Here is a 21971-nt window from a genome sequence, read left to right as displayed (position 1 = left end):
AATATATTTGTAGTATGGTAGTGCTAAACCGGTATGCATGCCAAGTTGGACAATATTATGCTGTTCTGGAAAGAAATCTGGGACCCTAGTTTATGTAACGAGTGGTGTTCCAGCCCATTTCCATTTTGAAGCGGACCAAGACCTCCTCACACATCAGCAATATAACAGTACATGTGAGCAGCTGATGCAAATACAGAACATTTAATAATAAATAAGTAAAAAAAGGACAGCCTTGGGATTTGCTCCTCCTTTAAACATTTAGCCTTTTTCACAACTCTTCAAGGCCTCTAGAAGTTCAAGATAATTATGCTGGGATCCTTCTAGTGGACCTTTAAAGCTCTGTTCTCTCCTTTTGGTAGGCTCAATTTGACTTTTGGCTGCATGCATTCTGTTTTATGAGCCTCAATGGGTTAGTCCCTTGTCCTCAGTTCTGGGCCAATTGTTGGAGCAGCATTGAGTTTTCCTGACAGACGTGGGCATTATAATCTACTTAGCCTTCATATTTCTCTGTTTATACTATACCTGTGGCGGGAAAGGCAGAGTCTTTCTCCAGTGGTGAGTGCTCAATTCCTGGCCTCTAGGTGCCACTATCTATTTGCTTTGGATAAAAATCACATTCAATTGTTCCAATAAAAATAATGTTTCTGGGCTTTTCTGTTTTTTTTTAAATTATTATTGCTATGGTTTGTTTTCTATACTTTGGTACATTCTCACAAAATAGGTACGGCGATAAAATAAATGGATGAAGAGCGAATATGCCCAGATTAATTACAGGTGATCTTTAATGCCCCAATTACTCAGAGTTCTAGTCTTCCCCATCTCAGTCTTAGATACCCGCCCATCCAGTTGGTTTCAATTACAGGGCCACCAAAGTGTTTGGTATTTCAGGAAGTACAGTTGGTTGAGACCCTCTTTATGACTCCTAAAGAGGAGGTGGAGCTAAAGCTAGGGACTGGGTAGAAGTGTTTGTTTCAAGTTCATTTTAGGGCTGAGGTAGATACATCCTGTCTGTGTAAGGAGGCAAACCTCACAATATAACATCTGTGACAAGGACCTCTAGAACTCTTATTAATGAAGATTACCAGTAAGTAATCAGGCATCTATTCATTCCCTGAACCAGCCTAAGCAGCATAAGATGTTGAAGTCTCCCTTTCGACGCTCTCTCACTCTGTGTGGAACAAGATTGGGGAAGATGGATTTTAGAACATATTCGAAAACTAACTCAGAAATATTGTGTTGATTTTAATAAAATGTATTGACAAATGTGTTCTAGTGCAGCCATGTATGTTAATACATTCTTAATTTCAATGTTCTGATTGTTTGCCCTCATAGCTGACCACATGGAATTCAGATGAAATACATGAATGACAAGATATCACAAGTTCCAAACATTTTAAGGTAGTCTTATGTCCTGTCATTGGAAGTTACAGGTATTCCTCTCTAATTCCATTTCCAAAAGTTGCATTACATGTTTGAGATTCACAATTCTCTGTGAATTAATAGACAACAGACTTTCTACATTTAATAATTTAGCCCTCAGATGTAATTTTCTAAAATACACAACCAGAGTTTATTTTCCTGGAAAACCCAGTGCTATATTCCAGGTATATAAGCGACAATTTGTTTAGCTTTATTGTTGGATGATTGGATGTAACTTGATCTTTCATATTTGCTTTTTAACACTGTTTCATTGGGGCTTTGATTGTCAAAGCAATCTGAAGTAACTGATGCTATATTGAATATTTACTTTCTTTGAATCTTCTTAAACATCTCTTGCTCATGAAGAATGTATCAGTTTTAATCAGAAATAATCCACTTAACTCTCAAGAAAATGCTACATGGTAAACATAGTTTCATGACTCCTGTATGGACGCTTGTTGCCAGGATTAAACTGTGGATGTCCTTTAATTTGACATGTAAACATGTATGAAAGTGCAAGTATGTTGGTTTATTGTGTTTATTAATCATCGATCACCCAAACTGAATAAACATGAGCAGGATTTTTTGCAGTTTTATTTGGGACTGAAAAGCTTTCAGAAAATTACATCTGCTCATAGATAAAGAATATAGTGGCCAATCACTTTCACAGCACGGGGAACGTAAGTGGTGTGCCACATTCAGAAATTGACAATGGACACAAAAATGAGGATGGAATAAAAACCTGCCATAAGAATCATTTGAATATTGGCAGACAGACACAGAGGTGAATGCCAAGGACTTGTGTGTTACCCACAGACCCCCAGGACCATGTGCTTGTCTCGGTGATGCCATCACAGATTTAATCGCCCCACTTGCCATCGAGTCCAAGTACTACATCTTTCTCAGAAACCTCAACTTCCACCTGGACGACCCCACAGACACTCACACAATCAACCTCCGGGAATGAATGGACAAAATCTGCCTCACCCAACTGGTTACCGACCTCACACACAAAGCAGGGCACACAATTGACCCTATCTTTACATCCAGCAACAGAGTAAAATACAGCCATGCCGCAGAACTCACCTGGCCTAACCACTCCATCGTTCACTTCGCCATTGCAGGAACACCATGCACCACCACCAACCCCTCCTTCCACAGCTAGCAACAAGTGACACGGCCCAATGGATGGATGGCCTCTACACCACCCAGCTCAATGCTGTAACCAATCTGGAACAAGCAGTTCAGAACTGCAACACCTCGATCACCATTGCCGCTGACCAAGTTGCCCCCATATAACCAGACAACACCCACAGATCCACCAAACAAGTCAGCTGGTACACACCATAACTCAGTACAATGAAACGCAGCTGCAAACAACTGGAGAGGAGGTGACCACAGACCGAGCCACCTTCAAATCAGCCATCAACGAATACCACCAACAACTTTCAAAGACGTGAAAAAGGAAACCCTTGCAGACCACAAGGAGGCAAGTGCCAACCAGACGAAGGAACTATTCACCATTGCCAGAGATTTCTCCTGCCCAATTTCCACAGAGAACACAATTCCTCCTTCACATGATGTTAGACCTGGCATCTTGGCATGAGTCTCCTTTCCACTTTTTTTGCTGATGTGCCTCATGTGTTTTGCTGGTGTTAGCTGCTCAGGGCAATGTGCCACTGCCAATCAGTGCCACAGTGCAAGTGCTCCCTATGAAAAGTGTATATGTGATTGGTTTCTATGATTGGCTTATTTGGTTTACTGTCAGACCCCAGTAAAGTGCACCAGGAGTGCCAGGGCTTGTAAATCCAAATGCTGCTAGTGGGCCTGCAGCACTGGTTGTGCCACCCACAGGAGCAGCATTGTAAAATGTGTCTAGGGTCTGCCATTACAGAACCTGCCTGCAGTCTGGTACTGTCATGCTGGCTGGGCAAGTGCACACACTTGCCAGCCCCTACAACGTCCCTTCACTTCATGTGAGTCACCCCTATGGTAGGCCCAAGGGCATGGTGCATTGTAAGCATAAGGTAGGACAAGTCCTGATGTGTGTGGCATGTCCTAATAGTGAATTACAGCCATTTTCGTTTTTCGCTATTGGAAAGCTACCTGTTCTCATAGGCCAGAATGGGCTGCTGGAATTATTACACTCTATAATCCCAGCAGGCTCAGGGAACATGGTACAAAGTCAAGTTTGGTATGCCTGAACTCAGCATAATAAAATACATCTTTGCAAACACCACTTTCAGATAGCTGGTGTTTGCTTGCCTAACCATTTCAGCCGCCTCTGCTCTTATGTGTATCTGCTGTCTGGTTTGTGTGAGTGACAGGGCTGGGGAATTCCAGGAGACAGACTGGGCTGCCAGGTGTCGAATAGAGAGATTACCCCAGGATGGGTGGGAGGAGTGCCCTTTGACTCTGAATAGGGCTGTGCTCTGCCACCTCAATGCTGGCTCCACCCCCTGGCGAGCGTCTGATGTCTCTGCCCTGCACACTGAAAGAAAAGCCAGAGTCTCCAAAACAAAGTGCTCAGGAACTGGACTGGATTAGGCAAAGCCCCCCCTGGCCTGAAAGAACAAAAGATTTGCTGTATAAATGTAGGAGCCCTGCTCCTAAGAAATCAGATCCTGTCTATGCCAAGAAGAACCTCTGCCTGAATAGAAGGACCTGGAAAAGCTGCACGGAGGACTACTGTCTCTGACCTGGGAGACGGGCCTGTGGTGGGTGCCTTGCTACAAGAAGGAGAGGAAAAGACTGAAGTGACTTTATATTCAACTTGTGCTTTTGAAACAATCTCCAAGGGCTTGTGTGTGAGCTTGCCCCCTGAACTGAGCCCCAGGACCATTGGGCTCTCCTCTTGCCTTCAACACGAGCTGCTGGACTGCATGTGTCTGTGCCCCACTGAAGCCGTCGCTGAGTGCGCCTCACCAACCCTAAAGCTCGTGCTCTGTCCGCCCTGTTCCGTGTGATTCCACTTATTGCTGAGCCGAGTTCGCACCGTTTCCCTCCTGGGCCGCCCCGCACCTGGCTTCGCTTTCCCCCAGCCGAGCCGCACTGCCACCGCCTTCTGCCGCCACGGACTCCAACCGACACTTTCTCCAGCGAGGTACGGTTCGTACGTCCTAAGCGTACCCAACCGCACCGTGCTAGCACCTCCTGAGGCCACGCCGCACTGACAGAGCTGCCGGTATGTCGCGTACTGACCGCTAAATGCCGCACAGCTAAGCATGGGCGGAAAATCCGTTCCGCTCGCGGATTTTGCGGATTTTCGGGAAATTCGCAATCCGCGAGATTCGCGAATCTCCCGCAAAATCCGCAAATCCGCGAGCAGCGGATTTTGCTCGCACTGCTCGCACTGTTCGCGTGAGTTCGCGCCCCGCGAATAAGTGCAAAATTGCAGAAATACGATTTTAGCAAAACTGAAAGTAACTACTTACCAGGTTCAAAAGTTCAGGCTCATCATTAGTAGCCATTTCCTGTAGTGCTTCCTGAGGGGCCCCTCCAGAGTTCAGTTACCAGTTGAAACTATTATGTGACCCTGCTCTGAACCTCAGAATAGTTACACATATGCCACAAAGGTCCTGAATTACAGCTAAGGGAGACAAGCAGGAGCCAGGCTGGAAGTTAAAATCCATTAATCAGCCCCTAATTCATTATTGTCAGTTGGGGCAGGGCAGGTGTTGTAACTAATTTTGCAACAATGAAAGCACTTAGCAAGTGCAAAAGATCACTAATCAGGGCGCACTAAGGAAGCAGGTGCCAGCTAAAAAAATATTCTGTGACACATTAATCAGCCCCAAATTAATTCAGGTCACTTGAGGCAGGGAAGGTGTGCTTTGCTTTGCCGAAAATAATGTACACTGGACAACCAGAGGGTGTGGTGATGAAACAGAGGGTGGCATGGGTGGGCCAGAGGGTGGCATGAGTAGTCAGAGAGTGGCAGTGGTGACAGAGAGTGGCAGTGATGAAGAAGAGTGTCCCAAACAGGCTGGACACGTAGAAACAACAAGTTCGCAAAACTTGCGACCCGACAGGTAAGTTCGCAAATTGCGAAATTGTAAAAACCCTCGCGAACTGGCAGAAACACGGGCGAACACAAAAAAAAAAAAAATCCGCGAATTCGCGGATTTTGCGGATTGCGAATCCGCAAATCCGCAAAATTCGCGGATTGCCAATCCGCAAAATCCGCTCATGCTTATGCACAGCCCGCCTCAGGGAAAAGAGCCTCGCAGGAAGGAACAGCTCGAACACTGCCCTACACCACGGATTTTGCCCCGATGACCCGGACAGTCCGCAGCGCCCTCTGAGGTCCCGCTCCTTTGCTGCATCTCGCAACGCCTGCTACGAGCCGGACCTGTACCAGTGAAGCCGCCGACCAACGTCCCGAGTGCGTCTACATTTTTTCCCGCATTGCCTGGGTCGAACTTAACCATCTTAAAAGGTACTATGTGCGTATTGCACCGAGAGGCGTACGTCTCGGACCGGAGTGTCCGCTTGTATTGTTAGACTCATTTTGCACAGTTTTCTTCACCAAAGAGTCTCACCCCGAGGTACGAGCTGCACAGGACTCAGAATTACGCCTATTTACAAAGTACTTTTTACTCCTGAAACAGTATTGTGGCCATTGAAACATTATGATGGTCTTGTCATAAGCCTGCTTAAATATATATAAAGAAATCTTATTTTTATACAAATACTAGTGTTGTGTCCATGTGTGGTGTGGTCATTGAATTACTGTATGTGTTCACAAATGCTTAACCTGTGACGCTCTGAGATAAGCCTTGTCTGCTTGCGCCACACTACCTAAAGGGTGATCAGGGGTTATTTTAGAGGGTGATCCCCTTATCCTGATTAGAGGAGAGGGTCCCGGCTTGTCACAAGTCTTTACCTGTGCCAACCAGAGACCCCCAAATCTAACTTATAAACTCTGCAATGTTCTAACGAACCACATCCTCATCAAGATATCCACCATCAACAGGAATTGTGAGTCTCAACTCACTGACCTCCTCAGTCTCTTCACTCCTACGAAAGCCATCCCCAACAAGCATCTCACCACATGGGAACAGCTCACCACACCGAAGACCACAGTCACCATGAACTCAATTGACACAAGAGCACCCACGGGCCCCTGCCCCCACCATCTTTTCAACCCAGGAAGCAACAAGATCAGCCATCAACTCACCGTCATCCTCAACACATCCATCATCACAGCCACCTTTCTCGATGCATCAAAACACTCAGAAGTCAGACCCCATCTCAAGAAACCCTCCGACGACCTGAGCGAACTACAGAACTACCACCCCATCTCAATGCTTTCTTTCCCTGCCTAAGTCCTGGAGAAGGCCATCAACTGCCGGCTCACCAAACACCTGGAAAAGAACAACCTGCTAGATGTCTTCCAATCCGGTTTCTGAGGCAAAAACTGCACCAAGACTGCACTGATCGCCGCCAATGATGACATCCACACCCTACTCGACAAGGGAGAATTGGTGGCCCTGATCCTCCTTGACCTCTTTGCAGCCTTCAACACTGCTTTCCACCCCACACATTCATCAAGGTGCTGCACCTGGTTGAGCTAAAGGGAGACGCATTCAGATGGATTGCATAATTTCTCACAGGAGGAACACAGAGAACCCACCTGCCCCCCTTCGCCTCGGAACCCATGAGCACCATCTGCGGCATCCCTCATTGTTCATCCCTCAGCCTCGCCCACCTCAACACCAACACCAACATGACACCTCTAGCCAACATCATCGGAGCCCACGATCTCAACATCAAATCCTACACTGATGATACCCAGATCATCCTCTCGCTCTCAACAGACCCCACCACCACTAAGACCAACTTCCACAACTGGATGAAGAATGTCGTAGACTGGAGGACAACTGTTTGAAACTCAAAACCGAAGTGCTGATCTTTGGCAACAATGCCTCTCTCTGGAAAGCACCTAGTGGCCCGCCAAACTCGGACTCACGCTCACACCAAAAAACCCCACCTGCAACCTCAGCATCATCCTGGGCAGCAAACTCGCCATGAAACATTAGATCAATGCAGTCCTCACCGTCTGCTTCCTTGCTCTCCTCATGAACTAAAAAATCTTTAAATGTCTCTCCATTAGTACGAGAAAAATAGTCATGCAAGCCTTAATTACCTGCCGGATTGACTAATGAAATGCACTGTAGGCCGGAACCACCACCAAACTCTTGAGAAGGCTTCAGACGAAACAGACTGTAACGGCCAGACTGATCCACGACCTTCCCAAACAGACTCACATCACCCAACAACTGAGGAACCCATATTAATTGGTTTTCCTGAGCACTCACAATCTATACAATCTAATACCAAAAATTGTAGTAGTATTTCCAATATATCCAAAGCAGTCCCAGGTGGGTAATCCAAAAATTATATATCAAAAGTCCTTCAGATCATGAGTCTTTATTTTTACTTCTCTTCAAATATAGCTTCTCCACATTCCATGTACAGATGTCATTGGATTTATTCAGCCAACACGTGTTTCGTCTCGTACAATATTTACACAACGACTTCCTCAGGGCTGAAATCATAATACAAATACAAATAAACAACTCTGTAATTTATTTTGTATAACATTGTATAATTTTTACTAGTTCCTAGAGTCCCGTGATGAGCAGAAAGAAAACCCGGCAGGAAAAATCCCAAGAAGATCATACACCCGATATGTGCACGTCCTCAAAAGAACCACCACCAAATTATATACATGTGTTTTCTGTCCAATAGCGTGTAATTCGAATCCTTATTACACTAAAGATACCATCAAATCAAATCAATTATGCCACGTTCGGGATCAACTATCCAGTGTCCCTCTATTATTAATGGACTGCCCAATGTTTGGGTGATATCCGTAGTAGTAAACTGGCTATTTTCACATTACCATCTCATGTTAGGTCGAGTGATATAAACTCAAAGTCACCGCATGCTATCTAACGTGACTCAAAAGTTATTAATATCAAATAAAATGTTTACCGTAATCTTAGTATTTATGAAAGCTCGTAGTTTGGGATAATCTTTCTCCTCCTTACTTCAACTGAGGAATTATAAGACCCTGCAATTCAAACAAGCCCAGGGACCTCAATAATAAATATCTACGTTTTTGATTACCAACAGTCTACATTATCCATGGATCTATAATCCACTTACCCTATTTCTTATAGAGAAATGTCCATAAAACAGGAGTCTTCCTATATTTTCAATACATTCTGTTTACCAACGATCTGAAATAAATGAATGAACAATGGAATGAGGGAATCCTCTAATATTCACTCGATCTTTATTTCAGATCATTGGTAAACAGAATGTATTGAAAATATAGGAAGACTCCTGTTTTATGGACATTTCTCTATAAGAAATAGGGTAAGTGGATTATAGATCCATGGATAATGTAGACTGTTGGTAATCAAAAACGTAGATATTTATTATTGAGGTCCCTGGGCTTGTTTGAATTGCAGGGTCTTATAATTCATCAGTTGAAGTAAGGAGGAGAAAGATTATCCCAAACTACGAGCTTTCATAAATACTAAGATTACGGTAAACATTTTATTTGATATTAATAACTTTTGAGTCACGTTAGATAGCATGCGGTGACTTTGAGTTTATATCACTCGACCTAACATGAGATGGTAATGTGAAAATAGCCAGTTTACTACTACGGATATCACCCAAACATTGGGCAGTCCATTAATAATAGAGGGACACTGGATAGTTGATCCCGAACGTGGCATAATTGATTTGATGGTATCTTTAGTGTAATAAGGATTCGAATTACACGCTATTGGACAGAAAACACATGTATATAATTTGGTGGTGGTTCTTTTGAGGACGTGCACATATCGGGTGTATGATCTTCTTGGGATTTTTCCTGCCGGGTTCTTTCTTTCTGCTCATCACGGGACTCTAGGAACTAGTAAAAATTATACAGTGTTATACAAAATAAATTACAGAGTTGTTTATTTGTATTTGTATTATGATTTCAGCCCTGAGGAAGTCGTTGTGTAAATATTGTACGAGACGAAACACGTGTTGGCTGAATAAATCCAATGACATCTGTACATGGAATGTGGAGAAGCTATATTTGAAGAGAAGTAAAAATAAAGACTCATGATCTGAAGGACTTTTGATATATCATTTTTGGATTACCCACCTGGGACTGCTTTGGATATATTGGAAATACTACTACAATTTTTGGTATTAGATTGTATAGATTGTGAGTGCTCAGGAAAACCAATTTGTTTAGTAGACCTACTGGTAGGTTGTGTGGGGTGTTGGTGACCGCACCCTTCCTTTGAGCACCGAGACGTATACTCGAGAACCTCACTTACCCTTACTTGCAGAGCGCCCCCTTTTTACCTGGGTTACCAAGTGTTTGTTAACTGAGGAACCCACACTGGCTCCCCGTCCAAAAAATACACCACTTCAAGTTACTGACACATGCCAATAAAACCCTCCATGACCAAGGACCAGCATACATGAACCACTGCCTGAACTTCCACCAACCATCCAGAAACCTTTGCTCTGCCTACCTTGCCCTCACACAGACCCAATGTATCTGCTAAAGCCTCAGCCAAAGCCGCTCTTTCTCCCACCTCACCACCAAAGAGTGGAAATTACCTCCCCCTCCACCTCCGAACATCACCATTTCTGAGTGACCTCAGGAAGAGATTTAAGATCTGGCTTTTCGACTAAGCCCAGCAACACAGTACATGGATATCCTCACAGGTGCCCGAGCAACGCTTCACATGTACTGATTGATTGACTGATTGATTGATTATATGAAAACAAAAGAGGGAGTAAGAGTGGTAAAGGATGGTATGAATGATAAAGTATGTAATTTTGGGATTATTATATTGGTTAAGATGCATATTGAATTAATTTGCTTATAATGAATGCCTATATTTTAACAGAACATATGTAACATATTCTAATTATGTTGAGTTTATTCCCAAACCCTAACATGTACAAAAAAGCAACCAAAATATACAACAAAAAATAAACAACATAATTTCTGTGGATAAATTAACTACCTTATTAAAAAAAGAATAAATACTTGCTTTAATTGAATAAATTAAATGTGAACAAAACAAACAGATATGGAAGTATGTTACAAGATTGCCCTTTTTTTGCATTGCTGAACAACAAAATTGATTTTGTATGATCAAGACATACTGAGGGGCACCAGAAGTTTTTAAAGAAAATTTGCGAGTATGATGGCATGTTGATTTATCTGTGACTATGTTCCTATTGATAATGCAAATCAATAACATACTTATAGATGCTAAAGCCATGTTTTTTTTGTTCATGATAACTCAATGGCGTAGTTTGAGCTTTTGCCACCCTGGGTGGTCCCTCAGTTTGCAGCCTAGTGACAGCTGGTGTGCAGGTAAGATCGCCGGGGGAAGGTTGGGAAAGGGGGGTGGGTTGGGGGGGTGGGGGGGGGGCGACAGATGATTTTGAGGAAGAATAAAATCCAAATGAAAAGAAACTTACCTTGCTCTCACCGCCACCACCCCAAAAAGTGACACCCGGGGCAGACCGCCCATCCCCAGCTACGCCACTGTGCTGACTATGCTCAAAGGAAATCTATCACTTTTAGAGCCTCTCTTTTACATCTTGCCTTCGAGATGAGCAAATGTTAATTAGCTTACTTAGCCTAAAATGTTTATGGTCTTATGACAACCGAAGGTGTTTCTTTACTTTCTCATTATTTCAGCCTACAATACCTGTGAACTTCCTTCGTTTCCCCCAAAATAATGTGATTCTCACTGAAAATCGGTTTGTTAAATACTATATATTTGTGTCTCATCTGTTTTTTAGCAGTACTCATTTTTACATGACTGGTGGGGGCAAAGCCTTGCTGTTCGAGTCTGTGATTCACAGATATATTTTTATATATATATATATATATAATTGTATTTTATTTTTACAATTATAGATGAATAGGTTGATAGGCTGCCTGTTGAAGAGAAGTCTCTTTTTCCTAGGATCATAAAAAATGCTGATATTAATTTATCTTCAAGTTGGCAGGTACATGCTGTAATATTTAAGTAATGATGCTTGGGGACTCTGTAAATCTAATCGGAAAGTAAGCTGAAGTGTTAAGAATGCTAGGACAGTGTTTCTTAAACTGGGGCTCACAAGCTGCTTTTTGGTGCTTAGCAAAAGTCCAAGCAATTAATAATGTTGCTTTTAAATTCTGTATTTATTTTGTCACATATGCTGCATTTCAGAGAAAGAGGTCAAATGTCAGGCTAAGCCATCTGACAAAATGCTGCTCATTGTTTTAACATGGTTATTGGTGTTTATGAACTGTCACTTTTCAGTCGAAGTAAGAACTGTGAAGGAATTATGTGACAATCTTGCTGGGGTACAGACAGTGTGAAAGAAAAGGCAGAAGGATGTAATTTTTTGTAGCACACAACAAAATGTAAATACCTGTAAATGAACTATACACATTTGGCCCCCCAACCCCAGTGCCTTGAGACCCTCACAGGTGAGTAGTGCGCTTAACAATTCCCTGATTGATTGATTGATTGAGGAAAGCATAAATGAACCACATTTTTATGTAATTCTGAAATGTGATGGAAACACAGATTTTAATAGGATCAAAACGAATCAACAGACTTTACTTGGTAATGCCCAAATGATAAATATTCGCTGATATTCTCTTTCCACACATATCCATTTGTGCTCACTGTAGTTGTATCAGTAACACAGTACGTCTGTGCAAATTTAGTGGCCATTTTAATGAAAAACATGCTGTCTGTAAATGACAGTGTGCCACCACATGATGCTTCAGTTACATTGAAGAAATCATCCACCTCATATTCATTAAAGCTAGATGGGTCACGAAAGTTTATCATTCTACAAATTGGGCCGTGGTTCTAAAAAGTCTGGGAAGCACTGTTCTAGGGTTGTTATGAGGTAGGGATCCAATGAAGGCAGCTGGTAGTAGGGTAAAGAAACTGAGCTCTGTAGCGCTGGTAAAATATATAAAAATGCTTTCATATAATAGTGTCCTGCTCATTGTTTTCTAAACCTGCTACAAATGTAATAACCCTCATTCATTATTTGGAGACTATTCTCAGTGAGAAGTGAATACTCCACAAACAATAATATTAATTCTTTGTTACGAGTTGTGGTGCATCAATATTAACCGCATCGCTGCGGCGGTTATTTTCGCGCTACGCTGCTTTTTTCTAAAAGCCGCGTTAGATGACGAGCTCGTCATCCGCACACGCCCCCCGTGGCTGATGACGAGCTGAGCTCGTCATCAGCATCGGAGGGGTTAACTCTTGCATGCCTTTTCAATATATTTATGGGAAATACAAATATGGAAGGGATCAACAATGCGCTCGCTGACAAATGACCTTTTATACATTGAAAAAGGCAGTTTTTCCCTTTTCCTCTGTATCTTACAGTTGCAAAGTTCTCTACATACAAATATAGTTTTACAACAATTTTACAACCCACTCAGAGCAAAACTGCACCAATGTACGCTTCTATCTACTTTGTCAAACTCAATATTTAAATCACAAGGATGGATTTCTAAGACTGAGATCGGAGCTTTGGTCAAAAATACCTCTTTCTGTCCAAAATCTTCCTTACGAAAAGAACGGGGGCCTTATTTATGAAGGCCTTGCGTCAGTTTTGCGCCACCGGTGCGTCACTTTTTGTGACGCACCAGCGGTGTAAAAAATGCGCCTTGTTGCGCCATATTTAAAAAGTGACGCATCTAGGTAGATGCGTCACTTTTTAAAACCCTGCGCCACATTATACCTGCGTCAGGTATAATGCATGCAGAGAGGGCGTTCCCCCGCAAAAAGCCTCGTAATAGTGACGCAGTGAAATCTATGAGATTTCACTGCTTCACTTTTAGGATGCTGTTGCGTCAAAATCTTGCGCCTGCCTCACAGCAGGCGTAAGACTGACGCAAGCCCTTTCACATGGGGCTTTCCCCATGTGAAAGGACGCATTGCTGGAGTTGCGTCACTTTTGTGACACACTCCAGCAATGCGTCACTTTTGCGCTTACAGATACGTCAGAAATACTGACGTATCTGTAACTCCTTGCGACATGATGCACCATACATTAAATATGACGCATCAGGAATGTCGCAAGGAGAGCGCAGTGAAAAGTGACGCATCGCTGTATTCACGCAGCGATGCGTCACTTTTCATAAATGAGGCCCCATATATTTAACTGTAACTGATCACAATTGAAGACTATGGTTTGAGTGACATCTAAATATAGTTCTATATAGATATTCAATAAGGAACCCGATGGATTAGATCTTTACTCCATTTGATAAGTATTACTATTGCAGTTGTTTTCCAGGAATTATGACCATATTGAGTTTGGAAACCGAATTAATCACTTACATTTCGACTGTGTTACACAATTTCTGGATGCATTTTCACAACTTGAGTGGAATTTTAAGTGCTACCATAATTACATATGTACACTCATACATAATTCAAAGAGATTCAATACTACTTTCATGAAGGTTAACACTGATAAGTACCTAACCAGCTGTGCATTGTCGTGGGGTTTCTGAGGTAATAATTTCAGTTTCCTCCAGTCCAGAAACTCATGAAGACTTGTAAATGGGTCTTGAGTTATAGAGCACTTGTCTGAATCATTCCACACTTCCACTCCAACCAAGGCCACCCGAATGTTCAGTGGTCTGAAAAACTAAATCAGAAAACAATCGATTAAAATAGTTATTTCCTAAAATATTTGATCACACATTCTATACTTTTATTCATAATCAGGAACTTGATTTACATTTCATCGTGCAATTTGCATTTTATAATACAGAGGTCCCCCTCTCTGGAATTATAAATGTGGAAATTGTATTTCTGATGCTCTCTGCTGATCCTGGAGTTGACTGGTAAGAATTGAGGTTACTTGTGTACATTACCCTAGGTAGGCACGAGGTTGATTGGAGCGAGACACCAAACTGGAGCAGAAGTGCATTAAAAGGTATTTAATGCTGGGAATTAATACAACTTTATTATAATTATTTGACATTTGTAAAACACGTCTTTCACTTCAAAGGTATCCTGAAGCTGACCACATTAGACCAGAAGGTAAGAAAAAAGCTAGTTACTTAATCAAGAAATGGCCTTCTTTCATTGTGAGCCGTTTATTTGGAATATAGACAGGTTTTAGGAGCTTTCCTAAACTGAAGGTCCATGCTGGCACTCAGGAGGGCTGGTAGCTTATTCCATAGTTTTGCTGTCCTCACTGAGAAAGTCTGTACTCCACGTCTCACTTTCCGAAATTGCGGGGTACATACAGTGGCGTAACACAGGGCCCGCTGCCCCCGCAGTGTAGTGGGCCCCAAGCTCCAGAGGGCCCCCTCACCAGGGTACTCTGACAGGAGAGCTCTCGATTTAGTCCAGAGGGGGCCCCTCTATGTACATTGCAGGGGGGCCCCTTCAGTTTTGTTACGCCAGTGGGTACATAGAAGATTAGCAGAGGAAGAGCATACGTTTCTTGATGGTATATGGCATTTAAATGTTCTCTGTAGGAGTATGGGCCTTATTTCCCGCATTGCCTTAAATACCATGCATACTTCAATGCAGTTCTTTCCTTTACTGCAAGCTACTGAAGTTCCTGCAGGGCTCCAAAGGAGAACGCATATCTTGGTTTATTCAGTGCCAGTTTTGCAGCTGAAGCTTGATCTTGGTACAATCCCTTTATTAGATATTCTGGTGCCCTTAATAACAGGACATTACAGTAGTCAATTCTGGTTAAGATAGTAATTTGAACTACTATTGCTCTTGCTGGCAGTGGCAGCATCAGTAAAAACAAATTCAGGTTACGGAGCAGTGCAAAACATGTTGCTGCTGTCTTATTAACATGGGTCTCCATAGATAGCTTATTTTATTATTAAATTATAGATAGATTATGCACCAACTGAGATGTTTCTGGATTTCCATTATTTGTCCAGGGCCAGAAGTTAATCAGGGTGTACATCTGGGAGTTTAGAGGTTGAACAGCATAGAAGTTCTTTTTTGTCTCCATTAAACTTTAAGGAGTAGTTGTTCAGCCACTTTGCAACCTCCCTTTAGCAATTGCAGAATGCTTCTAATGAGACTGGTCGGTCATTGCCTAAGGAGAGGATTAGCTGGGTATCATCTACATAGCTGACAAAGCTGATACCATAGGAGTGAATGAGTGACATTAGAAAACGTAGATAAATATTAAAAAGAATAGAGCTGAGGGCTGAGCCCTGAGGTACTGTCTGAGCGGAAAGAGAGAAGTGAGATCACTTGAGTACTGTTTGTTAAATAAGAATTGATCCAGTCCAGTAGTCTACCGTCCACACCCATCTTTACTAATCTAGACAGCAATATTTTTTGCTGAACTGTGTCAAAGGCGGCTCACAAATCAAGCAAAGTCAAAACCGCTGTTTGACCTTTGTCTACTGTCATCTGTAGTTCAGCCATGGTTAGAATCAGTGCTGATTCAGTACCATGCGCTGCTTTGAAACCAGATTGCTCTTTTTTGAAGAGAATAGGAACTTCCAGGTAAGTAGACAGTTTCTTACTCACATATTTTTCCATGATTTTTAATGGGTATGGTAGATGGGCTATCGGCATGTAGTTACTTAGCACTGATGGGCCTGCTGTTAGCTTTGTTAGCAGTGGTATTATTAGTGCTTTTTTCCAGACCTGCAGGAGTATACCTATGTACAAGGCTAGATTAAAAAAAATGCAGTCCAGATATAGTTTGTCTGCTACTCATTTCCATAGTCTTGGTGGTACTGGGTCCAACTAGACCGGTGATCTGGACATTGCTAAGGCTCTGAAATGTTCCTCCATCATTGCTTCAATGGATTCTAATTTGGCAGACAGGAGGGCTATGGCATTCCTGTACTACGGAGTAGAATACATTAACAGTGATAAATGTATATGGAAATTGAAGGCAATTAGCAATATATAACATGTAAACGTCTGTAGTGATATTTTTGTTGGTTTTAGGACTCTGGGCACTTTACCACTGCTGATCAGTGCTAAAGTGCATATGCTCTCTGTGTATATTCTTATTATGGATTGGTGTTTCCATTTTTGCCTTATATGATTTACTGATAAGTCCCTAGTACAGTGTACTGTGTGTGCCCAGGGCCTGTAAGTCAAATGCTGCTAGTGGACCTGCAGTACTGATTGTACCACCCACACAAGCAGCCTTGCAAAAGGTTCACTGACCTGACATTGCAGTGTCTGTGTGCAGTCTGGTACTGCCATGTCGACCTGGCAAGTGCACCCACTTGCCTTGCCCAAACCTTCCATATTCTTACATATGATTCACCCCTAAGGTAGGCCCAAGGTACCCCTGTGGGCAGGGTGTAGTGTCGGTGAAAGGGAGGACATGTCCTGATGTGTGTAACATGTCCTGACAGTGAACTACAGTAAATTTCGTTTTTCACTATTGAAAGACTATCTGTCCTATAGGATAGAATGGGAGTTTATTTATAAACTCATTCTCTCAAGATGCATCTTTTAGTAAGGATGATTTTTACATTCTGTGTTTGAAAATACCACTTTTAGAAAGTAGGTATTATCTTGCTTAGCAATCCTGTGTGCATCTGCTGGTTTGTGTATCGACTGGCTTTGGAGTGACACGGGCTGGACATGTGCATTCACTGTAGTGTAGATAGCCACTGGGGGGGGTTTAGGTCACGGGTGGTGAGGTGTGTCCTGCCTTTCCTGGATGTGTCAGGGCCGGGCTGAATAGACGTGGGCTACATTTAGAGTAGGGGGAGGAAATTTCCTTTCACCTGAATATGCCTGGTCTGCCTTACATAATGCTGTCTCCACCTCCTGCCTCGAAGCTGCATCAGAGAGAACAGAACTGGTTTGAACTGAGCACAGAGCCTCTCTGACACCAGAGAACAAAGAGAAATGTACTATAAATGTTAGGACCCAGACCATAGAACTTTAGATTACTTCTGATATTCAAGAGGAACCTCTGCTAAGGAGAAGAGCTTTGAAAACTGAAGAAGTACTGCCCCTTTGCTGTGTGCTGTTTGGGTTGGCCTGCAGTGGCTGTTTCTGGCAAGGAGAGGATAAAGACTTTGCAGTGTGCTGTGTCTCCTGCTTTGTTTTAAAATATCATATTTATTGGCATTTATGAGAATTATTACGGTACAATCTATGTTTTTTCACAGCGACAGCAGGTACATATTGCTCAATTCAGAAACATTCAACTTCAATTATGTAAATCTTCATTATTAACCCCTTAAGTGCTGCTGACGGCCAATGGTCGTCAGCAGCGCTACCTCCCCAGTGCTGCACACGACCATTGAACGTCCATTCAGCACTAGTTCTAATGGACAGCGCAGCACTGGGGAGAAATGTTTACACGCAGCTAAGGTGTTAAGCATACAATAAGCAACCTCCAGGATTCAAATCACATCAGTTAACATTTCCTCGGGCTGTAACAACCTTTTTGTCTGTCAACTTTGATGTTATGCTCCTACTGTGTCAAAGTACCCTGCAGGAAGTAGCTCTGTCCCTTGTACTCATTATCACCTTCGCACCAACATGCCCTTTATGTGTCCGCATGTATGTCTTTATATAAAATAAAGGAACAAAAAAATGAAGGCATCAATGAAACAATAGATATTCAACCAGACTTAAACGCAAATAAGTCTACCAGGGGTCCACTGACTACAAAGTATGTCACCTTACTTCTTCTCCTGATCATGGGGGGTAGGCCACCCGGTGGGTTGGGGGACTCCGGGAGGGGGGCAGAGAATGGCCTCAGGAAGGCGACTGAGATGAGAGGGGGAGAGAGGGCCTCTGGAGGTTGATCCTGCTGTTGGGATCTGGAAAAGAGATGCAACTACAAGAAGCGCGACACATCCATACCTGTTTCCGATGCATCACTGAAGAAATCGACGTAGCACCTGCCCGCGGCTAGAAAAATCACTGCACGCCTAATCCCGTGCATCGATCTCCAAAGTCCGAGATCACCATACCAATTCCATTGCAGGCTCTGCTGTGCGGCTGCAAGAACCAACACATCGTGGGACCGTGGCTGGAGAGACCAACTCAGCTCTGTGGCCGCCGCATCGAGAACCGGCGCATCCCCAATTGTCACGCATTGCACGGGGTGCCAAGTCTACAAGATCGTCAGGTCCACAGTAAGTAATCGGCACATCACCTCCCTGCACAGTAAGAAAACAACGCATCACCTCCCCTTCAGTAAGGAACGACACACCACTTCCCGTGTGTGGAAATAAGGAACTAACGCATCACCTCTCCTGGAGTAAGGAACAGACACACCACCCTCCCTGGGCATAAGGAACCGACACATCACCTTCCCTGAGTCTGTTTTTGTTTGTGACTGTGACGCATCCAAGGTACTTTAAATGTAAATGTAAATGTAAATTGATACTTGTATAGCGCACTACTCACCCGCAAGGGTCTCAAGGCGCTTGTACGAATACCGCTGTGGAACCCATCCTGTCTTTCCCTGTGAGGCGTCCACTCCTGGGCACCCCCAAGGTGGAGGTCAGGCATCCTTAGCGTTGTGGGGGCCGTTGTGGAGATTATTGCCCAGAGTTGCAGAGTGGGACTCAATGATTGGAATAGGCACCGAGGCGAGAATTATCAGGTCCGTGGAATTTATGAGCCCAAGACCCGCCGAGGCGGGGAATTGAACCATGGTCCCGGGCTAGCCCTCTGCATCAGGGTCAGCCGCTCCAACCATTGAGCCACACTTCTCCAACTTTGTGTTGAAAGTGTCACATCTATAGCTTGCTATTGACATAAATGTGTCTACCTTTTAAAAGTCATATTTTGATTACTGTATTGTGGATTTTTGTTGCTTTGGTCTTGTTTAGTTTAGATAAGGATTAGGTATTTTTCTAAATTGGTAGTGGTGTCCATTTGTAGTGTTTTAATTGTATCACTGTGTGTGCAAACATGCTTTACACACTGCCTCTGAGATAAACCTGTCGGCTCGAGCCAAGCTGCTAAGGGGGTGAGCATGGGTTATTTTAGAAGTATATCCCCCTTACCCTGACTAGGAAGAAGGGTCCCTACTTGGTCAAATGTGCAAACCATTGCCAACTAGAGACCCTCATTGCTAACAAGGGGTTTTGGGATGTGTGTGGGTAGTTTCTCCAAGATTTCGACCTATTGAAGTTTTATAAAAGGGTTTTTTGCATTTCCACAATAATTAACATATTGTAAATAGACTTTTCTCACAAAACAGACTTAATTAATTGTTTGAGTTTTGAATGGTGTAATATCAAATGTTGTGTCTTTTTAATAAGTATACATTTGCACTTTTTTTCTGACATTTTTAGCTTTTCTACTTTATTATTTGGAGTTTCCACCACAATGTGTCATCCTCTGAGGCGGAAGCCGGAGGACTGTGTGTGTGTTTACGTTTTAAAACTGCACTATTTTCTTCTTGTTCGAATTTTAAAAATCACTGGGCTTATCTGCTCTAAAGCGCCGACTTAAACGCGCTATCACCGCCCTCCTCGATCCCCTGACACAGCGACCCCTCGCTCTTTCAGGAACGCCCTAAGCTGACAGCCACGCCCACTGCGAGGCCACGCCCACCCCTGAAAACTACAAATACGCTGATTGGAAGCGCTTGTAGTTGAGTGTGTCATCCTCTGAGGCGGAAGCCGGAGGACTGTGTGTGTGTTTACGTTTTAAAACTGCACTATTTTCTTCTTGTTCGAATTTTAAAAATCACTGGGCTTATCTGCTCTAAAGCGCCGACTTAAACGCGCTATCACCGCCCTCCTCGATCCCCTGACACAGCGACCCCTCGCTCTTTCAGGAACGCCCTAAGCCGACAGCCACGCCCACTGCGAGGCCACGCCCACCCCTGAAAACTACAAATACGCTGATTGGAAGCGCTTGTAGTTGAGTGTGTCATCCTCTGAGGCGGAAGCCGGAGGACTGTGTGTGTGTTTACGTTTTAAAACTGCACTATTTTCTTCTTGTTCGAATTTTAAAAATCACTGGGCTTATCTGCTCTAAAGCGCCGACTTAAACGCGCTATCACCGCCCTCCTCGATCCCCTGACACAGCGACCCCTCGCTCTTTCAGGAACGCCCTAAGCCGACAGCCACGCCCACTGCGAGGCCACGCCCACCCCTGAAAACTACAAATGTGCCGGCCATACCAGCGCAGCGGACGAGCGCAGCGGGAGCGCCGTTTGCGCGCCGAAGGCGCGCCTAAGGCAAGCCCGTCTGCGCCCGTCCGTGCCACGACCGGGCCTAGGGCACGCCACGCCGCCCAATCTAAGGTATGTACAAACCCAATGCCTACTCTAACGAGAGAAAAAATCCTCTCCTTAAACAACAATTGCAAAAATTGTCACAATGTGATCAATGTCGACAACTGGTTAGGGCCTCTAAGCTGCCACTCATGTAAAATCACTCTCACCCCAGAGAAATTGTCACCCGCTACGGAAGACTCGACCCTGGTCCGAGGAGCCCTAATCAACGCTAGGTCAATAAGTAAAAATGGAGCTCACATCTATGACCTTATCACAGAAAACGATTTTGACCTACTATTTGTAACCGAAACCTGGCTAAAAGCATGGTGCAACCCTGTTATAGCCCAGGCTGTTCCACAGGGATACCTCATTCAACGTGCTGACAGACAGGAACAAAGAGGTGGTGGCCTTGCCATTATCCACCGGGACTCCATAAAATGCTCCACGTTCGAGATATCGGACATTAAGGGAGCAGAAAGCATAGGTTTCCGCATCCAGATAAATGATGAGAACACCTTTGCCGGTGCCCTCATCTATCGCCCACCAGGACCACAGAACGGTTTTTCACTTAGCTTTGAAGAGGCACTCAGCACTCTCGCCATGAAATACGCCAATTTCACCGTTTTGGGCGACTTAAATTTCCACCTAGACAAAGTTAACGACCCTAACACAATATGGCTCAATGAACTCACCGATATTCTGGGACTGGAAATACTGACCAAGAAGCCCACGCATAAAGCAGGCCACATCCTGGACTGCATTTGCACCAATCTCACTACCCTTACTACAGCAACTCCTCTGCCGCAAACGTGGACTGACCACTGGCTAATCCCCTTCAACCTCGCTCTTAAAAAAAGGACAAACATTCCCAAACCAAGAGTTGACACTCAGGCACAGACAGACTGGAAAAAACTAGCAAACTCCCCCAATCTGCACCTCGTTGCCGAGAAATTAAAACCCCTCCCCACTGGTTGCACTGAAACAGACTACAGTAATTTCTGCACATGGATCACAAATCTCGGCAAACCCCCCAATCCGCAAATAGTGAGAAAAAAGCATAACAAAAAATGTGCCCCATGGTTCTCCCCCCACCTCAAAGACAAGCGCTCAGAGGTTAGAACCCTCGAAAAGAAATGGCGTCGCACCTATAGCGACACTGAACTCCTAGATTACAAAACTGCTAGGAAACATTATCACGAAATGATAAAAACCGCCAAAAAAGAACATTTCCTTGAAGCCATCACTAAGTCTAACAATAATCAAAAGCA

The 21971-nt window shown here is 43.7% G+C and overlaps 1 protein-coding gene across 1 annotated transcript in view; it reads right to left on the bottom strand.

Moving 5' to 3' along the window:
- Positions 1-21971, bottom strand: part of LOC147668100 (disintegrin and metalloproteinase domain-containing protein 12-like) — a 1153841-nt gene that overhangs the window by 445945 nt on the left and 685925 nt on the right. Inside the window, exon 7 of the mRNA XM_086948784.1 lies at positions 13970-14139. Coding sequence (XP_086804910.1) covers positions 13970-14139 — 170 coding nt within the window. The remainder of the gene's footprint in view (positions 1-13969; positions 14140-21971) is intronic.

Source organism: Lissotriton vulgaris, unplaced genomic scaffold (assembly GCF_964263255.1).
Source record: "Lissotriton vulgaris unplaced genomic scaffold, aLisVul1.2 SCAFFOLD_378, whole genome shotgun sequence".
In the NCBI taxonomy this organism is placed as follows: Eukaryota; Metazoa; Chordata; class Amphibia; order Caudata; family Salamandridae; genus Lissotriton; species Lissotriton vulgaris.
Note: the sequence above shows the minus strand (reverse complement) of the source record. Positions and strands in the feature narration are given on the sequence as shown.